The 18,411-nt window shown below is 44.1% G+C and overlaps 1 protein-coding gene across 7 annotated transcripts in view; it reads left to right on the top strand.

The window, feature by feature from the left end:
• Mctp (multiple C2 domain and transmembrane region protein) overlaps nucleotides 1–16,518 on the top strand; it is a 60,299-nt gene extending 43,781 nt beyond the window's left edge. Inside the window, exons 1-10 of one of the 7 annotated variants that reach the window (XM_076823059.1) lie at nucleotides 695–2,653; nucleotides 4,441–4,589; nucleotides 5,288–5,693; nucleotides 6,699–6,841; nucleotides 6,903–7,262; nucleotides 7,536–7,665; nucleotides 8,438–8,554; nucleotides 8,972–9,297; nucleotides 9,707–14,203; nucleotides 14,967–16,518. In XM_076823059.1, coding sequence (XP_076679174.1) covers nucleotides 1,172–2,653; nucleotides 4,441–4,589; nucleotides 5,288–5,693; nucleotides 6,699–6,841; nucleotides 6,903–7,262; nucleotides 7,536–7,665; nucleotides 8,438–8,554; nucleotides 8,972–9,297; nucleotides 9,707–9,818 — 3,225 coding nt within the window. In that variant the 5' untranslated portion in view covers nucleotides 695–1,171 and the 3' untranslated portion in view covers nucleotides 9,819–14,203; nucleotides 14,967–16,518. Of the gene's footprint in view, nucleotides 1–692; nucleotides 2,654–4,440; nucleotides 4,590–5,287; nucleotides 5,694–6,698; nucleotides 6,842–6,902; nucleotides 7,263–7,535; nucleotides 7,666–8,258; nucleotides 8,556–8,948; nucleotides 9,298–9,706; nucleotides 14,204–14,966 lie in introns of those variants that run through there. The other 6 variants (XM_076823050.1, XM_076823086.1, XM_076823070.1 and 3 more) reach the window with 6 other exon arrangements.
• The last annotated feature ends 1,893 nt before the right edge of the window (nucleotides 16,519–18,411 follow it).

Raw genomic sequence — 18,411 nt, 5'->3', positions numbered from 1 at the left:
TAACAAAAAAATTTTATTAAAAAAGAGCGGCAAATAACAAAGTTATGCCCAGTCCGTTGGCGACGCAATTATTGCACCGCGGGCAACGTAGCGTCTTTTGGTTTCGTCTGAAACCAAAAATCGAACAATTTTCTTTCAGTTTATGAGTGCACGCACGGAATGAAGAAATTTGAAACTTAAAAGATGCAAAATGAACAAACGGCGGCCTCTTGAATAAAAAGTTCACTGTTTCCAACGAAATTTTGCCTTAAATGTCTAAAAAAAAGTTATTTATTTAAACAATATCATTATACCAATAACTTAGCACTATGAAGAAAATGTTCACAAATATCCGTGCACAAGGCCAAGTCGATTGGTTGAATATTTCTTTAGTTACATTGCCCGCAAAGTGTAAAACTGTCGTTTCGAGAAAAACGCATTTAAAGTTTTGTGGTAGCCTGGCGCCCCGTAGCAAAACCGGCTATATCCGCTTTAATTTTTCGAATTTCGTTTTGCGGCTTTGGGAACATATTGTCGTGATGTTCAACTATTGATTTATGCAAAAAAAAATCGATTTCTTCGATCCGCTACACCAGGCTCCCCCCTTAAAAACGAAGCTACCATGCCAAAGATATAATGTAAATTAACAAATACCTCTGTCAATGTACCGCAGAATTACTTCGCTCCGCCAGCCTACGATTAAAAGTGAATAATGGATTAAAGTGGTAGGAAGAGCCTCGTGAAATAATAATTCCGAAGAGAATTGCCTGGAGTGAGAAATATTACGCAACGTTGCATAAAACGAATTATTAAAAAATCTACGAATCAATAGTCCCCACGCTCGAAATAGCAATCTCAAGGTAGCAAGACTCAAAGAAACCCTGAGGGACTTTCACTAGGTATCGAACTTCCAAAAATACCTGCGGGAAACTCGTCGGAGAGAAAAGTTGCCCGCCACACCGAAATAGCCTCGACGAGTCACGAAGAGCCGTATCAGCCGCGCACAATCGGACATTCCCGTGCAAATGGAGGAGGAAGACACTTATTAGTCACGTAATAGCATTATAACCGCGAGCCACGTGTGTTGTTGATCGAGGAGGTGGAGCTGAGGAATAGCAACCAGTTTTTCCAACCCACGACTGCACGCGATGCAGACTCCTCGGTGCCTGAACTGAGGATCAAGAGCGCAGAGATGAGCAACAAGCCACAGATGGGTCAGAAAGCCTCCACTTTCGAGGAGAAGCGAGGGGTGCCTCGCAAGGTCGCGGAGGATCGCTCTGGAACATCAGAAAGCAGAGACTCTGACAGCGCAGAGTCGTTGGAGAGGCGAGGATCCAGTGACCCACCACCTGTGATCGATTCCCAGTCAACAGGTCAGGGCACTGCAATCCCTAAGCCCGCCTTCAGAAAACGCAACAAGGTGAGCGACGTAACCATGAACAACCCATCAGCCGTGGACTCGGGGAACGATTCCTCCGGCTCTGCAAAGTCTCGCAAGACGACGTGGGGCGAGGAGACCGCTGAGAGCAACTGGAAGAAGTTTTGGGAGGCTCATAGGGAGAGGTTCAAGGGCAAGCCAGAAGAGGCTGCGACGAAGGAGGAAGTAGTGGACGATGTGAGCGCTGAAGCTGACGCTGTGTTTCGAAAGGCGATTGAAGAGATGCGCTTTGAGGGGTCCACGGGGGACCAAGCTTCTATTCGGAGTAGGGACGTAGAAGAGGAGTCTGTTGAAGAGAGCGGCGACAAAAATAACGTTCTAGAAGAGACGTCGAGCGACGCTGCGGACGTCGAAGCACCGCCTCGGAGATCGAGACAGCGAGCTCAGGTGAAAGAGCACGAGGCCCTGGCAGCTGGTCAAGACACCAGCGAGGGAATTGCTGAGGAGGCAAAGGTGGATAGGTTGAAGGACGATGAGGGGAGGTGCCCGAGTGATTCCTCAGAGAGCAGCTTCTTCGTGAGTCTCACGGACGAGGAGAAGAGCAGGCTCGAGGGGAGGATTCGCGGCGACCGGGGCACGAGGAAGTGGAGCTCGCTGGAGAACCTGAGGACGAAGGAGAGCGAAGGACCCTCCGGGGCGAGGATAGAGGGTCTGTCGATCGAGAGGCCAGTGAGGGGCAAGGAGAAGAGGACGATCGGGTCGTTGAAGTCCTCGTTTGAGAAGAAGATGGGTTCCGTGGAGAGGATGGTGGAGGATCACATGGAAAGGATCCTGGAGGAGAGCGTGGAGAAACACCCGTGGCTGTTGCCCATCGAGACCTGGATCATGGATCACTGCAGGCCCTCCGGCAGCCAAACGGCGATCCTTGATCGACGAGGTGCTGCCGGGGAGAGCGAAGAGGCGAAGTCCAGTGATCTCGAGGTGGACGGTTCGAGGGCCGTCAGGCAGAGCTTCGATTTCAAGTACACCAACGCGGGGAACGAGGACGAGCCGAGGATTGAAAGTAGGTGGGAGAATTTGAAGAAACTAGGGAGGGCTGGCTCTCCGAAACAGGAGAAGTCGGGGTTCGATGCTGCTCATCTGATCTCGCGATTGAGGAAGGCCGAGCACGCGAAGGCTGATGACACTGGCGCGGCGAAGCCGTTGGGCGTGCTGGAGATGAAGGACGCGAAGCACCATGACCTGTTCGATAAGCTGAAGGACAACGTTAGGGAGAAGATGGAGGACATTCATAGGGTAGAGATTGGAGGATTTTGTTATGTTGTTTGTTATGTTAGCTGGGGCGGTGCGATGGGACGTTGAAGTAACTTTTATTGGATCGATGCTGCTCGAGAGGGTACCTGAGGGCAAAAGGGGATGATTTTTTGGGACTGATATGGTGTAGGGAAAGTTTATATTGAGGTGTATTTTTGCAATTCATAAATGCGAGTCATTCGTGACTTCTTTGGTGGGATTGATAGATGGAAGACTATTAGAATACACTGCTCAAAATAATTAAGGGATCACCTCTAGGAACCCGAAAAATGGGGGCATTTAAGGGGTCATGCTCAGTCAGGAGGCCGGAAAAATAGGGTGGTTTTTGGAAATTTTTTACTCAAAAGCTGTAACACATTTCTCAAAAAATCTTTTTTCCTTTTAAGGATTGCATTTAGTACCGTGCATCGTAATTTTTTTATTTAAAGATCTTTATTAATAACTGAGTTATTGTCCATCACTCGAAGGTTCTCTAAAAAAGGCTTCTGCGGTCGTGCTCAGTCAGGAGGCCGAAAAAGGGTGCTCTTTGGAAATTTTTTACTCAAAAGCTATAACACATTTCTCAAAAAATCTTTTTTCCTTTTAAGGATTGCATCTAGTACCGTGCATCGTAATTTTTTTGTTTAAAAATCTTTATCAATAACTAAGTTATTGTCCATCACTCGAAGGTTCTCTAAAAAAAGGATTCTGCGGTGACCACTGTTGCTCGTAAGTCGATCATCTAAAATAAAAAATTCAAAAGAATTTACTTATTATATTATATTATCTACTATTTGAACGAAGGATTTTTTTATCCGATGCTTAGTTTTCTTTTAATTGACGAAAATCAGACACGATTTATAATAACAATTTTAAACTTTTACTTTAAACATCAGCCATTTTTTCCCAAATCAATATTTCGAAAAATCCTTCATTCAAATACTAGATAATATAATATAATAAGTAAATTTATTGAATTTTTTATTTTAGATGATCGACTTTCGAGCAGCACTGGTCACCGCAGAATCCTTTTTATTTAGAGAGCCTTCGAGTGATGGACAATAATTTAGTTATTGCTAAATATTTTTAAATAACAAAATTACGATTCACGGTACAAGATGCAATCTTTAAAAGGAAAAAAGATTTTTTGAGAAATGTGTTACAGTTTTTCAGTAAAAAATTTCCAAAGACCACCCATTTTTTCGGTCTCCTGACTGAGCATGACCCCTTAAGACTACGTTTTACTTTTTCAATTTGGTTAACATTTCAGTGTGCCATGTCCTTTCGAAGATATGCTTTAAAATGGCACAAATCCCGGCTATGCAACCTGTGTCAGGAATTTTAAATAAAGCAGAAATACTTTGCGCGATAAAGTTACGTGAACACCCTGTGTATGTTACCTGCATAAAACAGTCCGATAATTCTGCACCGCATATGCCCCCCTTTCACCACCAGTTAAGCATCGATTGCAATTTAGATTCGCGTTGATCACCGTACAATTAATCTAAAAGAGCGAAAAGCATGCCGGAGCGCATTATACAATTGTCCAAATGCATATTGGAGCAGTGTGCCGTGCGAGGGACGTTTAAATATTAAATAAATCCTGACAGGTTCCCGATATCGTGACACCGCCGAGTGCATATAACCGGGCAAGCATCGAGAACTAATATTGGAACATCTGAATGCATCCACTGCGCCCGGTATAGCGTGCTCGTTTCGCGGACGCGACGTCCTTTTTAACGACGGAACAACCCCGTCCCGATTTAACCCTTCGTATATGTGCATTGTAGTACTTCCAAAGAACCAATCGGCTGGCAGACGTGAATAGACGGCTGAAGTCGCAAATATGGAGCTCCGTGGTAACGATTGTCCTCGTCGAGGCGAAGAACCTGCTGCCTATGGACATCGACGGTCTGTCGGATCCCTTTGTCAAGTTTCGGTAGGAAGCAGTTCATATTAAGCACAGTTTAATAATTTTAATATACTACTTTCTCTGCTACATTAGGTACCTCAGTGTACCTTCATCCCTGACGTTTGAAATCCCTTGGATCCTCCTGGAAGTACAACATTGGGGTGGCCCATTTTTAGCTCCATTTCATAAATAAATAAGCCCTGAAAAAAATTATTGCGATCCGAGTGAAAGAAAGGGTGAGAATTATTCCTACGCAGGTTTGTAGATATAAAAAATAGATGCAACTTCTGTTTAAATTTCTTTTCGATATATCTTACCCTTCTCAAGATATTTCATGATAAAGAACCCCTTAAAATAGCACTATGGCACCAAAAAAAAAAAAAAAAAAAATAGTTTGTGTTACGGATGAACTATTCTACGTGCACGCAAAGTTGCATAATTTTCTAAATTCTCGAGATGCCTACTTTCCTTGTAGAGGAATGTACTTGGGGCTGCGATAAGTTGCACTTCCAGGGGATAGTGATTCCAAATCAAAGGTGTCCAACTTGTGTTTGATTTATCCTGCTAAGCTGTCTTCAACCCTGGGTTCTTATTCCACCATTCTCCTAAACTGTCCAGAGAGCATAAATCTTAAAACCAGATCGGACCGAAGTTTCATTAGGGCCATTGTGCGGCAGAGCGAAACTGGAGCGTGTAACGTCAAAGGAACTCTCTATTACTTTCAGCCTGGGGACAGAGAAGTACAAGTCGAAGGTGGTGCACAAGACCCTGAATCCAGTTTGGTTGGAGCAATTCGATCTTCATCTGTACGAGGACCCGTACCTAGGTCAGGAGCTCGAGGTCACGGTCTGGGATCGCGACAAAAGCCACCAGGATGACCTGATGGGTAGGGCGACGATCGATTTGGCGACGCTGGAACGAGAGACCACTCATCGTCTCTGGCGGGACCTCGAGGACGGTGCTGGGAACATCTTCCTGTTGCTGACTATCAGCGGCACCACGGCCAGCGAGACCATCAGCGATTTAGCTGCTCACGAGGAGACACCTCGCGAACGAGAGCAATTGTACCAGAGGTATTGCATTCGGAACACTATGCAGAGGATGCGGGACGTTGGTCATCTAACGGTGAAGGTAGTCACCTCACTTCCCCCAGTAATCTTCAGTCGTTAAGTAGAAATAAGTTGCGATGGTTTGTATCTAAACGTAGGCACATACTTTGTCAAAGTATAGTTTAAAGAAAGTCAAGCCACTGGAAGATATTTCAATATGCAGAATGATAGTCATGAGTCCTGGGGCTACGTTATGCTAGCTGAAAGATAGAACAGTGGAGTTATATCAACCAGTAGATTTTGTTCTGGCTACAGGTCCAGTAGGAGCACACCTAAATTAGAATTACACCATTAAACACGTTGGGTCTCACAGGCTCATATTTTCAAATCTAGGAGTGCATGGATATTATGAGAAAAATATATTTTTTAAACTGCACGTAATTTGTTGTGCTCAATCTTTATTAAGAAAAATAATTATACCAAAATGAAATACTGAACAAAAGCATCGCCAAGCTTTGGACTATTCCAAATTACCTTCACCTTCGGTATTCCGAATTAGCAACATGGCATTGAAACCTTAAATTTCATGTCACACTTTGTATTCTCGAAATTAGCGCAAAACCGACACGGAAGCATAGAAGGAACATGCAAATGAGTAGATTAAGCGTTTAACTCTAAAGTTTCGACATCTTTTCACCATAATTGTAACGATTGACTACTTGCTGAATAAGTTTTACAGATTGACGCTTTCTTATTCTGCAGATTAAGTCGAAAATGTAAAAATTGCAGTTCATCCACAAATGTCATTAGTTAACAGGTCATTAGCCCCTAGTATCTACGGTGTTACAAATTAAATAGCGTTAGTAGTTTATTAGATACCTGGGTATTTCAAATTACCAACAGTATTCCAAATATGCTGCACTTCCTCTATCATGAGAACTGTTCACTTGGGCCAGTCTGCCCAAACCTATCTGAGCCGAAGTAGTATGGATCATACAACCCATAGAGCTATCTATAATGTAAACACTAGAGTATCATTGATAAGGTCACTGAAGCTCAAGATTGAACTATACTCTCAATTTCACAGGTATTCAGAGCTCAAGGCCTGGCGGCCGCCGATTTGGGAGGGAAGAGCGATCCTTTCTGCGTGCTGGAGCTAGTGAACGCCAGGTTACAGACTCAAACGGAGTACAAGACCCTCGCTCCAAACTGGCAGAAGATCTTCACCTTGTACGTTGCCACACACTCGTGGAAAGCCAGAATCATGTAAAGTAACGGGACACATTTTCAGCAACGTGAAGGACATCAATTCGGTGCTAGAAGTGACCGTGTACGACGAGGACAGGGACCACAAAGTAGAGTTTCTCGGGAGGGTCGCCATACCGTTGCTGCGAATAAGAAACGGCGAGAAGAGGTGGTACGCGTTGAAGGACAAGAAGCTGAGGGGCCGAGCCAAGGGCAGCTCTCCGCAGATCCTCTTGGAGCTGAACGTAGTTTGGAACGTCTTCAGGGCCTGCATGAGGACGCTGAACCCCAGGGAGAAGAAGTACATGGAGCCGGAAATCAAGTTCAAGAGACAGGTGTTCCTGCGCAATGTCCTCAGGCTGAAAGCGATCATCATCATCTTCATCGACATTGGGAAATACGTGCAGTACGTAACTCTTTCGGCGGTCGTCATGGATCGTTTACCAAGCGCGTGGCACACGTTCGATCACGTATTGGATACTAGTTGCGACACGACGCGAATGCCTGAGCGGTGATTATCAATGTACGATTTGGAATTTCTCACGCGCTGGGTGTACAGTCCATTTCAGCCGTGATAAACGGATGAACGTAGCTGATGAATTTATTATTCTCTTCCTAATTGTAGAGAAGCTTGTATAACTCTAACTTTAACCATGAACTTTGAATTTGGTGCGAACAGGAGCTGCTGGGAATGGGAAAGTAAAATGAGAAGCATCATCGCGTTCATCATTTTCATTTTCGGATGCTACTACTTTGAGCCTTACATGATCCCAGGCGCGGCGTTACTTATTCTTTTAAAGTATTACCTGGTACGTACGCGGGCCAACATAATTACATTCGTACACCATAAATTTCTCTTCTACACTGAATCTCCTTAAGGTATCTCCTCTGTACATTAACCCACTCACAGTTTAATATCTAAATTACTCTTATTAACACGTTTACCTTTTATCGATCTCTGTAACCCTAGAGCTTGCCAGCAACGTAAAGTATCACTAATATCGAAATCCTTAGTAACAATTGCAATACTTAATGTAGATTAGAACACACCTGTAATAAGCTTCCCGTCTTCCAGAAGGAAATCTCCATATTGCTTTTCAACAAGATAGTGGAGCGCATAGTTGGGATCCATTACTCCCATTAGTGTCACTTAACTGACTTCCTCCGCAGGCTAAATAAAACTAGAGTCGCTGAGGTATGCGGGTAGCATGAAGCACAGTCTTTGGTCAATCTGAATGCATCGCAAAACTCTTGGATGGGACATTTTAAGATTCCTAGTTTAGCTATTAGCTCTTCGCTGTACTGGAGCAATTCTTACATTTTATCACCCCCTCTTTTCTCTCCGGTATACACCACACTGGGTACTATTCATAGACTTAACTGAATCTGCTTTCGTTACTAGAGCTTGCTTGAATAACAGATTCCAGTCACTGATTTATCCCCAATAAGTACCATGTACATAACACGTATGTAAGTTGAACGCTTGACGACCTTTGCCTGCATCGCTGCATGTCGACTTCCTCCGCCAACCGCCAGCTTTACGGGGAGGACAATGGGTTCAATCAATGGATTTCCGGACAGGTCGCGATGATAACTGGCACGCCCTTGTCCCACACCACCTCCCACTTCCACGACGAGGTTGACGAAGGCCCGACCACACCTGGGGACGATGACGACGACGAGGATGACAAGGATAAAGTGAGTGTCTCTCAAGATTCTTCTCTCGTTGCCTTATAGTTAACAATATTCATTATGGTTGGATGTATGTACTGTGTTCAAAATTGTCCACAGGGTACATATTTCTGTCGAGTCCATCCTTTCCACCATTGGCCTTTTGACCTACCCAAATTAAACATTTACTGCGATCAAAGCAAGGTCGCGGAATTAAAAATTAAACCTCTCTATAGGCCTTGCACTCGATTGTTTATTCCCTAAAGGATCTCAGGCTTTCCAGAGCAATGCGCTTTATTAACTTGAAGTATCTACTAATATTGTTACAGCTAAATTCAACAAACTACAATGTATTCTTTACTTCCTTTTTTTTTACCCAATTCGCATAAGATTCTAAAAATATTCCTAACCATGTCTCAAGGTGTGCCGCCGGTCTGTTTCCAGGAAGAGAAGAAGAGTCTGAAAGAGAGGCTGCAAGCGATCCAGGAAGTCACCCAGACCGTTCAGAATTCAATCGGTTACATAGCCAGTCTCTGCGAGAGGGTGAAGAATCTCTTCAATTTCACTGTCCCTTATCTCAGTTACGTAGCCATAATACTGACCATCCTCGCGGTCGCTGTCCTCTACTTAATCCCTACCAGATTCCTTATCTTGGTGTGGGGCATCAATAAATTCTTCAGAAAGATCACCCGGCCTCACTCGGTTCCAAACAATGAGCTTCTTGATCTTGTATCCAGAGTACCCGACGACGAGGAGCTTCTTAATTACAGGTTTGTAATCAAAGCACATTCACCGCGTAATCAAAATCCCAGTACCAGAAGCTAACAGCACTGAATCACTAAAACTTCGACGAGCAATATGAAAGATACACCCTGAGTCAGTGGCGCACTCAGGATTTAATTTTGCGTGATCCGAGTTGAGGGGACAAAAATATTTTTAATGGAAATTCAACAAGATTCCAGGCGATTAGAAAAATAAAAATAAAAGAACATACAAAATAAGGAATAAAATCAAGTTTTTTTTTACAAAGCTCCTGAATCACTTCAGACGTGGTTACACTAATCTCCTTTTTTCCTTTCTCTTTGGGGGGTGCCAGGGCCTCTTGGCTCCCGCTCTGAGTGCGCCACTGACTTGAGTAAAAGTAACTGTAACGCAAAGTAACTGCATTATTGCCTGCAGGGAGTTGAAGCCCTTACCAACGGCCGACTGCGAGAAGGGCGGCCTCTCGGCCAGCCCAGGGCCCTCGAATATGACGCGAAGGGAGCAGAGGAAGAGGCACAAGGCCGCGTAGCAGCATGCCCCGCGGCAGGAAGTCGCGGGTCTACGATCACCGAACATCCTGAAGACGGTCCTGCTGCGCCGTAAGATGCGCCAGCGCAAGGGATCCGCGGAGAATTCGGATGTGATCGACATAGACTGAGAAACATTCGTTTCCACTCGTAGTCCTAGCTAGGGGGAATCACCTGAACTAGTTTCTATTCTCTCTGTCTCTCTCTCTGATCGAGTACGAACACCCAGCGTGGTATGTCTTGAAAGACACATTGTTAAATGGGGGTAATTTTATGCGATCCAGAGAACGAACGGCGTTTACACGGGCGCGATATCCACGGGACTTCCTTGCTAGCGTAAATTATATATTAAAGGTTTGTTCAATAAACGTAGGGCCTGACGATAATATTTCACGGGCCGTTACGAGATCGCTTGGAGCGTTTCTAATGTTTCGCTGTGCAACTACGGTGTTGTTTTAAAAAGTCGAGTGCCGGTTAAAATCGTCTAATAGAGCAACGGGATTATTCGAGATTTCCTACGGATCGTTGAAACTAGCTTCGTTGACGATTCCTCGGAGGCATACCACGCACTTGTTGCTAGTGTTTCTCCATTCAGATAGTTCGAGCGAGTCGAAAGTACATCGAGAATAAACAAACGGTGTTTTTCCATCTAGATAGCCCTTTTGGAACGTAACAATTGTGGTAGAGGAAACGTATCGAACGTAGTTGCGTTGGCCGCCGATGATGAGTCTGTCTGTGAAGGGTCGCCAAGAGGGAGGTCGGCGTTTACAAAGTTTTCTCTTGCGACCCGCGGAAAATCCGCGACTTCCTTTGCACGTTTCATACAACTGTATAATATATCTCCTTTCTTAATGAGTTTCCTCTGTGGATCAAGCAAACGCAGATTCCCCTACAGAAATAGAGGAATCTGTTTTGAGAAACCGAGAAATCCCGCGGACTTGACGTGGGGCCGTTTTGCAAGAGAAACAAGCTCGTGTCAGCGGCGCTAGGAAGACAAACAAATCACCATCGAGCTATATCTTCGATAACAGCAGCGAAGCATATGTTTGACCTGCCTCTTGGCGAGCCAGCAGAATCGACAAACGTATTTGAAAGTAATCCCGTTCGAATGGGAAGACCGCGTTTCGAGCATATCAGTGCGAGCTGGGGAAAGAGCGTAGCTAGGAACGTGTGTTTTTTGATAGAGTGCGTTAGCTAGCAATACCAACTCGGAGAAGAGGTGACATAGATGTTTAACAAATACAAAAAAAAAGAGCGCGAGAATAATCCCCAACCTAGGGTTATCCTCGTCGATCCGTTTCGTCCATCGGTGTCGTAGATAGTATAGCTGCTGAAAATCGTTACCAAGTGGTTGAGAGATATAAGAAAAGAAGAAAAACAGAAAAAAAGTTAAGAAAAAAAAAAAAGAGGCGAGATAGTTGTTCCGCGACGCGATCCTCGCTTAGCGAACTGTTCTCCTTTTTTCAGGAGCGACGAATAATCTCGCAATCGCTGCGAGGACCTTGGTGTCCCAACAAGGAGAGTTCTGTCGGTGCTCTTTCTTCTTTTCTATTCGATTTTAGTACTACCTCGTCCCAATCTTCGTTGTAAGCGATCACAGGCGCATCCTATCGTTGCTCGATCTATATTCCGACTCGCGTCTAAATTCTGTCGCACGTGGAATATAGATCGGCCAGTAGAGGGACACCATTCGTAGCTGGGAAACTTATTCGTCGTTCGTGAAAGGAAATATTAGTCTTACGGTCGAGGCGCATTGATGTGCCTCGGCGTTATTCTCTTTAATAGTATTTAATATTATCGAATTCTTCGTTCCAACGCACACTTTCGCGCGTTAGCCGACTTCCTCGAGCATGGCGGCGACAACGGAAGCGAGTGAAACGCAAGTGTTTCCATGTATAGAGCTTTCGGAACATTTATGAAGCGTACAGTGAAGCGTTTGCAAGGCGAGGGTGAACATATTAGATTGATAAAAAAAAGAAGAGATAACAGATTCGTCTGAGAGTTTCTTTCGCGGTACTTTGCGGTTTCTATTGTTGAAAATTGAAGAAGAAACTGGTCGATCGTACGGATGCTTGGGAAGGGACGGAAGAAATTGTAGATTGAGAAAAGTAAAAGTTTCTCGACGAGCTGTCGACGAGTAGTATTACTATTTTTATAACTATAATAGCTATTCTCCGAGGATAGCATTCAGGCTTGGTTCCCCGGTTAGATAACGTTCCAGGCCTACACCGCCACTTTCTTCACTGCGACTATTACGCTGCTGACGGTTTTTCGCGACACTTTTTTCCTCGTGCGATTGTACAATCCCATGTAGCCGTAAAAACTACGTTACTTCCGTACATTTCATTACTACTTCCGTGTGATTACGAGTCTCAGGCGAGCTACAACATCAAAACGAACTATGTGCAATTGCGGATCTGTCTAAAGACTCTGACGCATACTCGGCAATCTTAAACATCCTAATTCCAACGTACGACTGATTTTCTTCTCTCTTTCAATTAAACTGGTGGCAAAGCGCGCGCACTTTGGGAGTATGCTTCGAGGACTTCGACGAGCTGTTTGATCGAGGAGAATCCGCCGGAAGAAGCGACGAAAATTTGTTACCGCGGGGAACACTTGTCGAATCGCAAGCGCAATGTTAACGACAGAATGGCATGCTCGGGGAGGGAAGCAACGGGCGGAATAAATTATTCCTAACCGCGATTTTACGGTTCGTGCCAGCCGGTGAGAAAGCTGAAGGAGGAAGGAGAGACATCGCCGATCCATTTTTTCGCTTTTCTAACACGAACTTTGAACGCCACTTTTTCGAATCTCTCACCGTCGTGAGTCTTCTCGATTGTGTATCACGATTGTAGGTCACGGTGTCGATGGCGCGAGAGAAGCGCCACGCGAGTGCGTCCATCGAGGCAATATTTGACCCTCTGAAGCCTGCCCCCTATTTCTATCATTACTCCTTTCTCGTACAGTGGTTTTGTTAGCTTTATTACAGAGTATAATTGATTGTTGCCTTCGTTCGCTTGCGCTAGAATTATTCGTCACGATTGTAAGTATCAGCGGAACGGACTGTAGGAAGTTTTACTGTAGTCCGTTCTACTGACACACAGCGATGCAGTTTGTTACCTGTTGTTACGTTGCTCACGCCTATCGTTGGATAATGCGGCTAGTCGCCTGTGAAATGGGAAAAGCGCGGGGCAGCGGCGCTTCCGCGCGCTTGAATCGTAAGAGCTTACGTAAAATCGCTCTCGCCGTAATTTTATCTGTCATCGAGCGGCCTGGCAAAGAAACTCGCGCCACCGGAAGCTGCCGGAGCGCTAGCGCTTCAGAGGGTCAAGTAGCGTCGCTTTCTTCATCGCCGATTCTGGGCCTAAGATGCGAGGCAATCGTACACGCGAGCACACTGAACATTTTACACGCGAAACACTGAGACGAAGGGGAAAGAGGGAAAGAAAAGAGGGCGGTCCTTCTTTGTCATCTAGTCAACGAACATTCTTAGTAAGTGAGAAACTTGTGATATACTTCGAGTCAATTCTCTTCTCTCTTCTTTCTTTTTACGTGTACACGTACGTCGAGGGGAGGTAACAAGTGTCGAGCGTGTGATTTAAAGTTTGATAATGCGGTGGAGAATGCTTTCATTTCACGTTTCCGAATGGTTCTTCCACGTTCATCTTTGTCCACAGCTCCGAGATGTGCTTCTGGTGAAACAGTGTCAATTATTGTGTTCGAGCAAGGCTTACTTACCGGTTTATCAATCTTAAATCGCACCGCTTGCGTGTCGACCCATTTTGTACAGTCATTCCTTAGAGCATTCCTTTTACTGAAACTGCACGGGTACAGTGTCGCGGTAGCTTCTGTTTATCTCCTCGCGTCGCTAAAATGCAGCACCGACGCCTTTATGCTTCCTGTGTATCTGAAGAAGAAAATTAGAGACTTTTTCCAATGGAACCCTGACTGAATCGTGTATCATTCATCGTAAGAATGAAAGCGTTCTATATTTTATACGATTACTCTATTCGACCACCAGTAAAACGTTCCACGGATACTTGTAACGGTAAACGTACCCATGCAGTTTTACCTTTCATGCATTTAACTGCGTTTACTCGCGTGCATGTGTCGGTTGTTGGAAACTCAGAAATTGTGTGCCCGTGGAGGCTTTCACGATCTGTATTCTTGGAGTCGAGAGTAGTAGAGGTCTCTGGGACAGTGCGATGCCAAAAGGTGTATCGGTAAGAGCGATTGCGATGGTGACTATTTTGGATAGCGATTGACATTGCAAGTTGATCACGGTGACTATAAATTGCAATCATGGTGATTTCACGTTTTAGTCACGCTATCAGTTGTAGTCGCGGTGACTATAACCGTTGTAGTCGCGGTGACTATAACCGGTATAGTTACGGTGACTATAACCATATACTCGCGGTGACTAACCGGTATAGCCGTGGTAGCTATAATAGGTATAGTCGTGGTGACTATAACCGGTATAGCCGCGGTGACTATAATAGGTATAGTTACGGTGACTAACCGGTATAGTTACTGTGACTATAACCATATACTCGCGGTGACTAACCGGTATAGCCGCGGTGACTATAATAGGTATAGTTACGGTGAGTAACCGGTATAGTTACGGTGACTATAACCATATACTCGCAGTGACTAACCGGTATAGCCGTGGTAGCTATAATAGGTATAGTCGTGGTGACTATAACCGGTATAGCCGCGGTGACTATAATAGGTATAGTTACGGTGACTATAATAGGTATAGTTACGGTGACTAACCGGTATAGTTACTGTGACTATAACCATATACTCGCGGTGACTAACCGGTATAGCCGTGGTGACTATAATAGGTATAGTCGTGGTGACTATAACCGGTATAGCCGCGGTGACTATAATAGGTATAGTTACGGTGAGTAACCGGTATAGTTACTGTGACTATAACCATATACTCGCGGTGACTAACCGGTATAGCCGTGGTGACTATAATAGGTATAGTCGTGGTGACTATAACCGGTATAGCCGCGGTGACTATAATAGGTATAGTTACGGTGACTAACCGGTATAGTTACTGTGACTAACCGGTATAGTTACTGTGACTATAACCATATACTCGCGGTGACAAACCGGTATAGCCGCGGTGACTATAACCGGTATAGTCGCGGCGACAATAACTTGGCCAACGATAGATATAAAGTCCCTAAGCTCCGGTTATGGTGACTATAGATTATAGTCACAGTGATTCTGAGAGTTAAACAGTGACTATCAGCGATAGCAACGCATTCACTGCCCCCCTTACCGATATCACTTTGTGACAGCAATTAATCCTCAAGTCCTCGATCGACCCGTCAGTATAACGTTGCCAAAACATCGCGCCCTTCCCTCAAAACGATTCGCATTTCGCGCAGCTGCAGTGATCGTATCAGTATTAACAGTGTCAGCAAGGCCGAACACCCGACAGATGCTTCGCGAAACCGTTAACTTTTTACCACTGTCGTTTTTCTACTCTTCCAGTTTTGTACTTCCAGCAATCGCGAACGTGTCTCCGAAGTCAGGACAGATTGCTCTCTCGTGGCTCGGAGCGACGAGCCACGCCGGAGCCGGGGCTCTCTGACCATCCCTCGTAGAACTCGTTAGCTGTCTTCGAAGCGTTCCATTTTCATTTCGGGGATACGCTGGGTTCAAGCGCAAAGTGACACACACACACACACACACACACACACCACTGACACAAACACTCACTCACTCATACATTCTCCTCGTACGCGCACTTTCGAGTTTGCATGCTCCAGTTTCTTCGTGTTATATGAATCTTCATTAAAGTACTACTTTAGCCGTTAAGAGGGAAGCAAGAGTGAGGCGAAAAATAAAGCAACGGGGAAAACAAAGGGGAAAGGGTGGGGGGATGAAGTGGAGGATGACGAGGGCGAAGTCGATTTTCACGAAATGGGGCGGTGGGTATATTTTTCGTGGATGACCTGTCGGTCGCCTTGGTCCAGTGCTTTTCAATCTTCGAACACGACAAAGCTGTCTAATACGAATATGAATATGTGTGTATAAGAAATCTCAAGAAGGAGAATAAAAATGTACTGCTCTCGTTTGTAACACTTTCCCAATATTCGGTGACATTGGTACCTGTTGAGAGAAGTGAGAAAGGAATTGTGATTCTTACAAATTTCAATTGCTTTTCGAGAGCTTTTCTTTAAGTCCCAACTTAGACCTAGATTTACCATTTTCTTACTTCTGTAAAAAAAAATCATGACGTTAGGTGTAAAAAATTGATGGAAGGACACAAATCGAGGCACGACAGATCGGTCGTCGGCGCCCCGCATACGTCTGCTTCCGAATTGACAAAAGGTGGGGGAGGCGAATATTAAACTTAAGTATTTAGATAGAAAACGCAATTGTGATTCGATCGGCGAATTTTCGGTATCTGCTGCGATTTCTCGGGCGAGAGACGAGATGACGCGCGAAGAGGGTGGTCTGGGCCAAGTCCGTCAGCTGACCCCGATTTAAGAGTTCAAAAAAATCAGAAACTAAACCGAGCACCCATGACGATTGTGTTGCGATCGGGGGCTGGGACTTGGTCGGCGTGCTCGGTGTTCCCGACAAAATGTACTTATGACAAAGGGTGATAAGAGTCGTTATTATATTCATAATATAAAAAGAAGGGATAAAATTAAAAATAAAGAAAGCTTTTAATATCCAAAAGAGTCGGAACTCTGTGCCCTCCCACGGCGAAGGTTACTCCTCTTCCATCACAAATTTCTATGCGTAGTTTTAGTAATAGAATATTCAAAATAGTTAAAGGATCCAGCACAATATTCCTATCACCATCTGCACAGGAGATCCTTTAATCATTTTGACATACAAAAATCCTTTTTCATTTGCAGCTCTAAGATTTACCTCCTCTTTTACAGAGAAGAGGGGAACGAAGTAGAGGCATTGAATATAAGTTTCAGTTTTTAACCGACTTCAAAAAGGAGGAGGCTATAGATTCGACCCGTATGTTTTTTTTATGGACCGATTTTGATGATCTTTTTATTTATTCGAAAGAGGGCGGTGGTCCCATCCTACACTGCACCAATATTTTGCCAGTTCTGGTTAAATAATAAAGTGTATTGTCACCTAATTATTATTATAAGATATAAAAAAACAAAAAAAAAATAAAAAATTAAAACCGCCTTCAAAAAAATAAAAATGCACTAAAAAGTAAAAAAAGAATTTAATCCCTTATTTAATCTACGACTCTCATATTTTTTAAGTCTGCGTCTCATCATCTGCACTGTCTAAATCTGGCGCCGAATTAAAAAATATGAGAGTCGTAGATTAAATAAGGGATTCAATTATTTTTTACTTTTTAGTACACTTTTATTTATTCGAAGTCGGTTTTAATTTTGTTTTTTAATTTATTTATAAGATTAATCATTTCCATTGAACCTTGCAATTCTTAAAATTCAAAATTGAACCTTAATTTGACTCTGAATACTTAACACTGATAAATAATCTAATCCTGCCGAAGAATATTTATTTCCTTTATTTGCATTCTTTTGTAGACCTCTCCAAGAATGACCACCCAGCTCGCAGTCTTCCAAACGTTGCGATTTCCAAAGTTTCCTCGGGCGATCGATCACCGATCTCTTCTCGCCGTCAATCGAGTTACATCAACGTGGATAAATCATTTGGAGCATCCAGCTTCGCCTGGCATCCTTTTCCCGCGACCTCGATACGTAAACCGTGTAACACGACTTTCATGAGAAAAAAAAAGGAACAGGAGATTGAAAGAATGCCGTGTTCAAACGGTGAAAGTGAAACCGCGATCGTTGTCCAGATACGGGGTTCGGAGCCTACGGGATGCTGACTCACATTCGTTTTTTCCTATTTTTTTTTTCAAAAGGGTCCGTACAGCGCGCCATGACGCATGCGTGGCGAGCGCGGTAACGCAACTTCCTTTGTTGCGTGCGTTTGAACGCGAAGCGGACGGGATCTGACCTGATTCGTCGATCGTTCAACGGGGCAGAAATAAAAATGGGAGACGGCTTAATGATCTCCGACGCGAGGAGGGAAAAGTGAACAGGGATGGATCATAAATTAGGAATTGAACGAGTACGTGAAATTATTCAGACATCCAGACTTACAGAAGGCAGAGGCACAGTTGTGGATGGGACATTCCACGCGAAATCGGACAATTTTTGGAGTAACATTTCGGACGTGGCTGAAATTTGAATATGCTGTAGTCTTTAGGGATATATAAACATGTCTCGAAGGATTTTTGACAATTTTGAAAAATGTCGATTTTACAGCTGTTTGAAGGTAACTGCTAACTTTTTTTCAATAAATTATAACTATGGAAGTAGTAAACGCATGGAGATGAGGTTTACGGCGATTTGTAGAAAAGACATTGAAGTTTTAAGAAAAAATTACTTCAGTTTCAGAAACAAATTTTTTTAACCATTTTTGTGCAATTATTTTAGAGAGGGGATATGGAAGAAGCTCTAAAATCTAAAACAACACATCTCCGATCCCCGCTATCAACGTGGGACCCCTCACCTTTCAGACCTGACATTTCCAACTGCTAAGCCTAATCGCCGCCTTGATTATTCA

The sequence above is a fragment of the Andrena cerasifolii genome, chromosome 1 (genome assembly GCF_050908995.1).
Source record: "Andrena cerasifolii isolate SP2316 chromosome 1, iyAndCera1_principal, whole genome shotgun sequence".
NCBI lineage: Eukaryota > Metazoa > Arthropoda > Insecta > Hymenoptera > Andrenidae > Andrena > Andrena cerasifolii.
The sequence above is the reverse complement of the archived record's forward strand: the minus strand, read 5'-3'. Positions and strand labels throughout refer to the sequence as shown.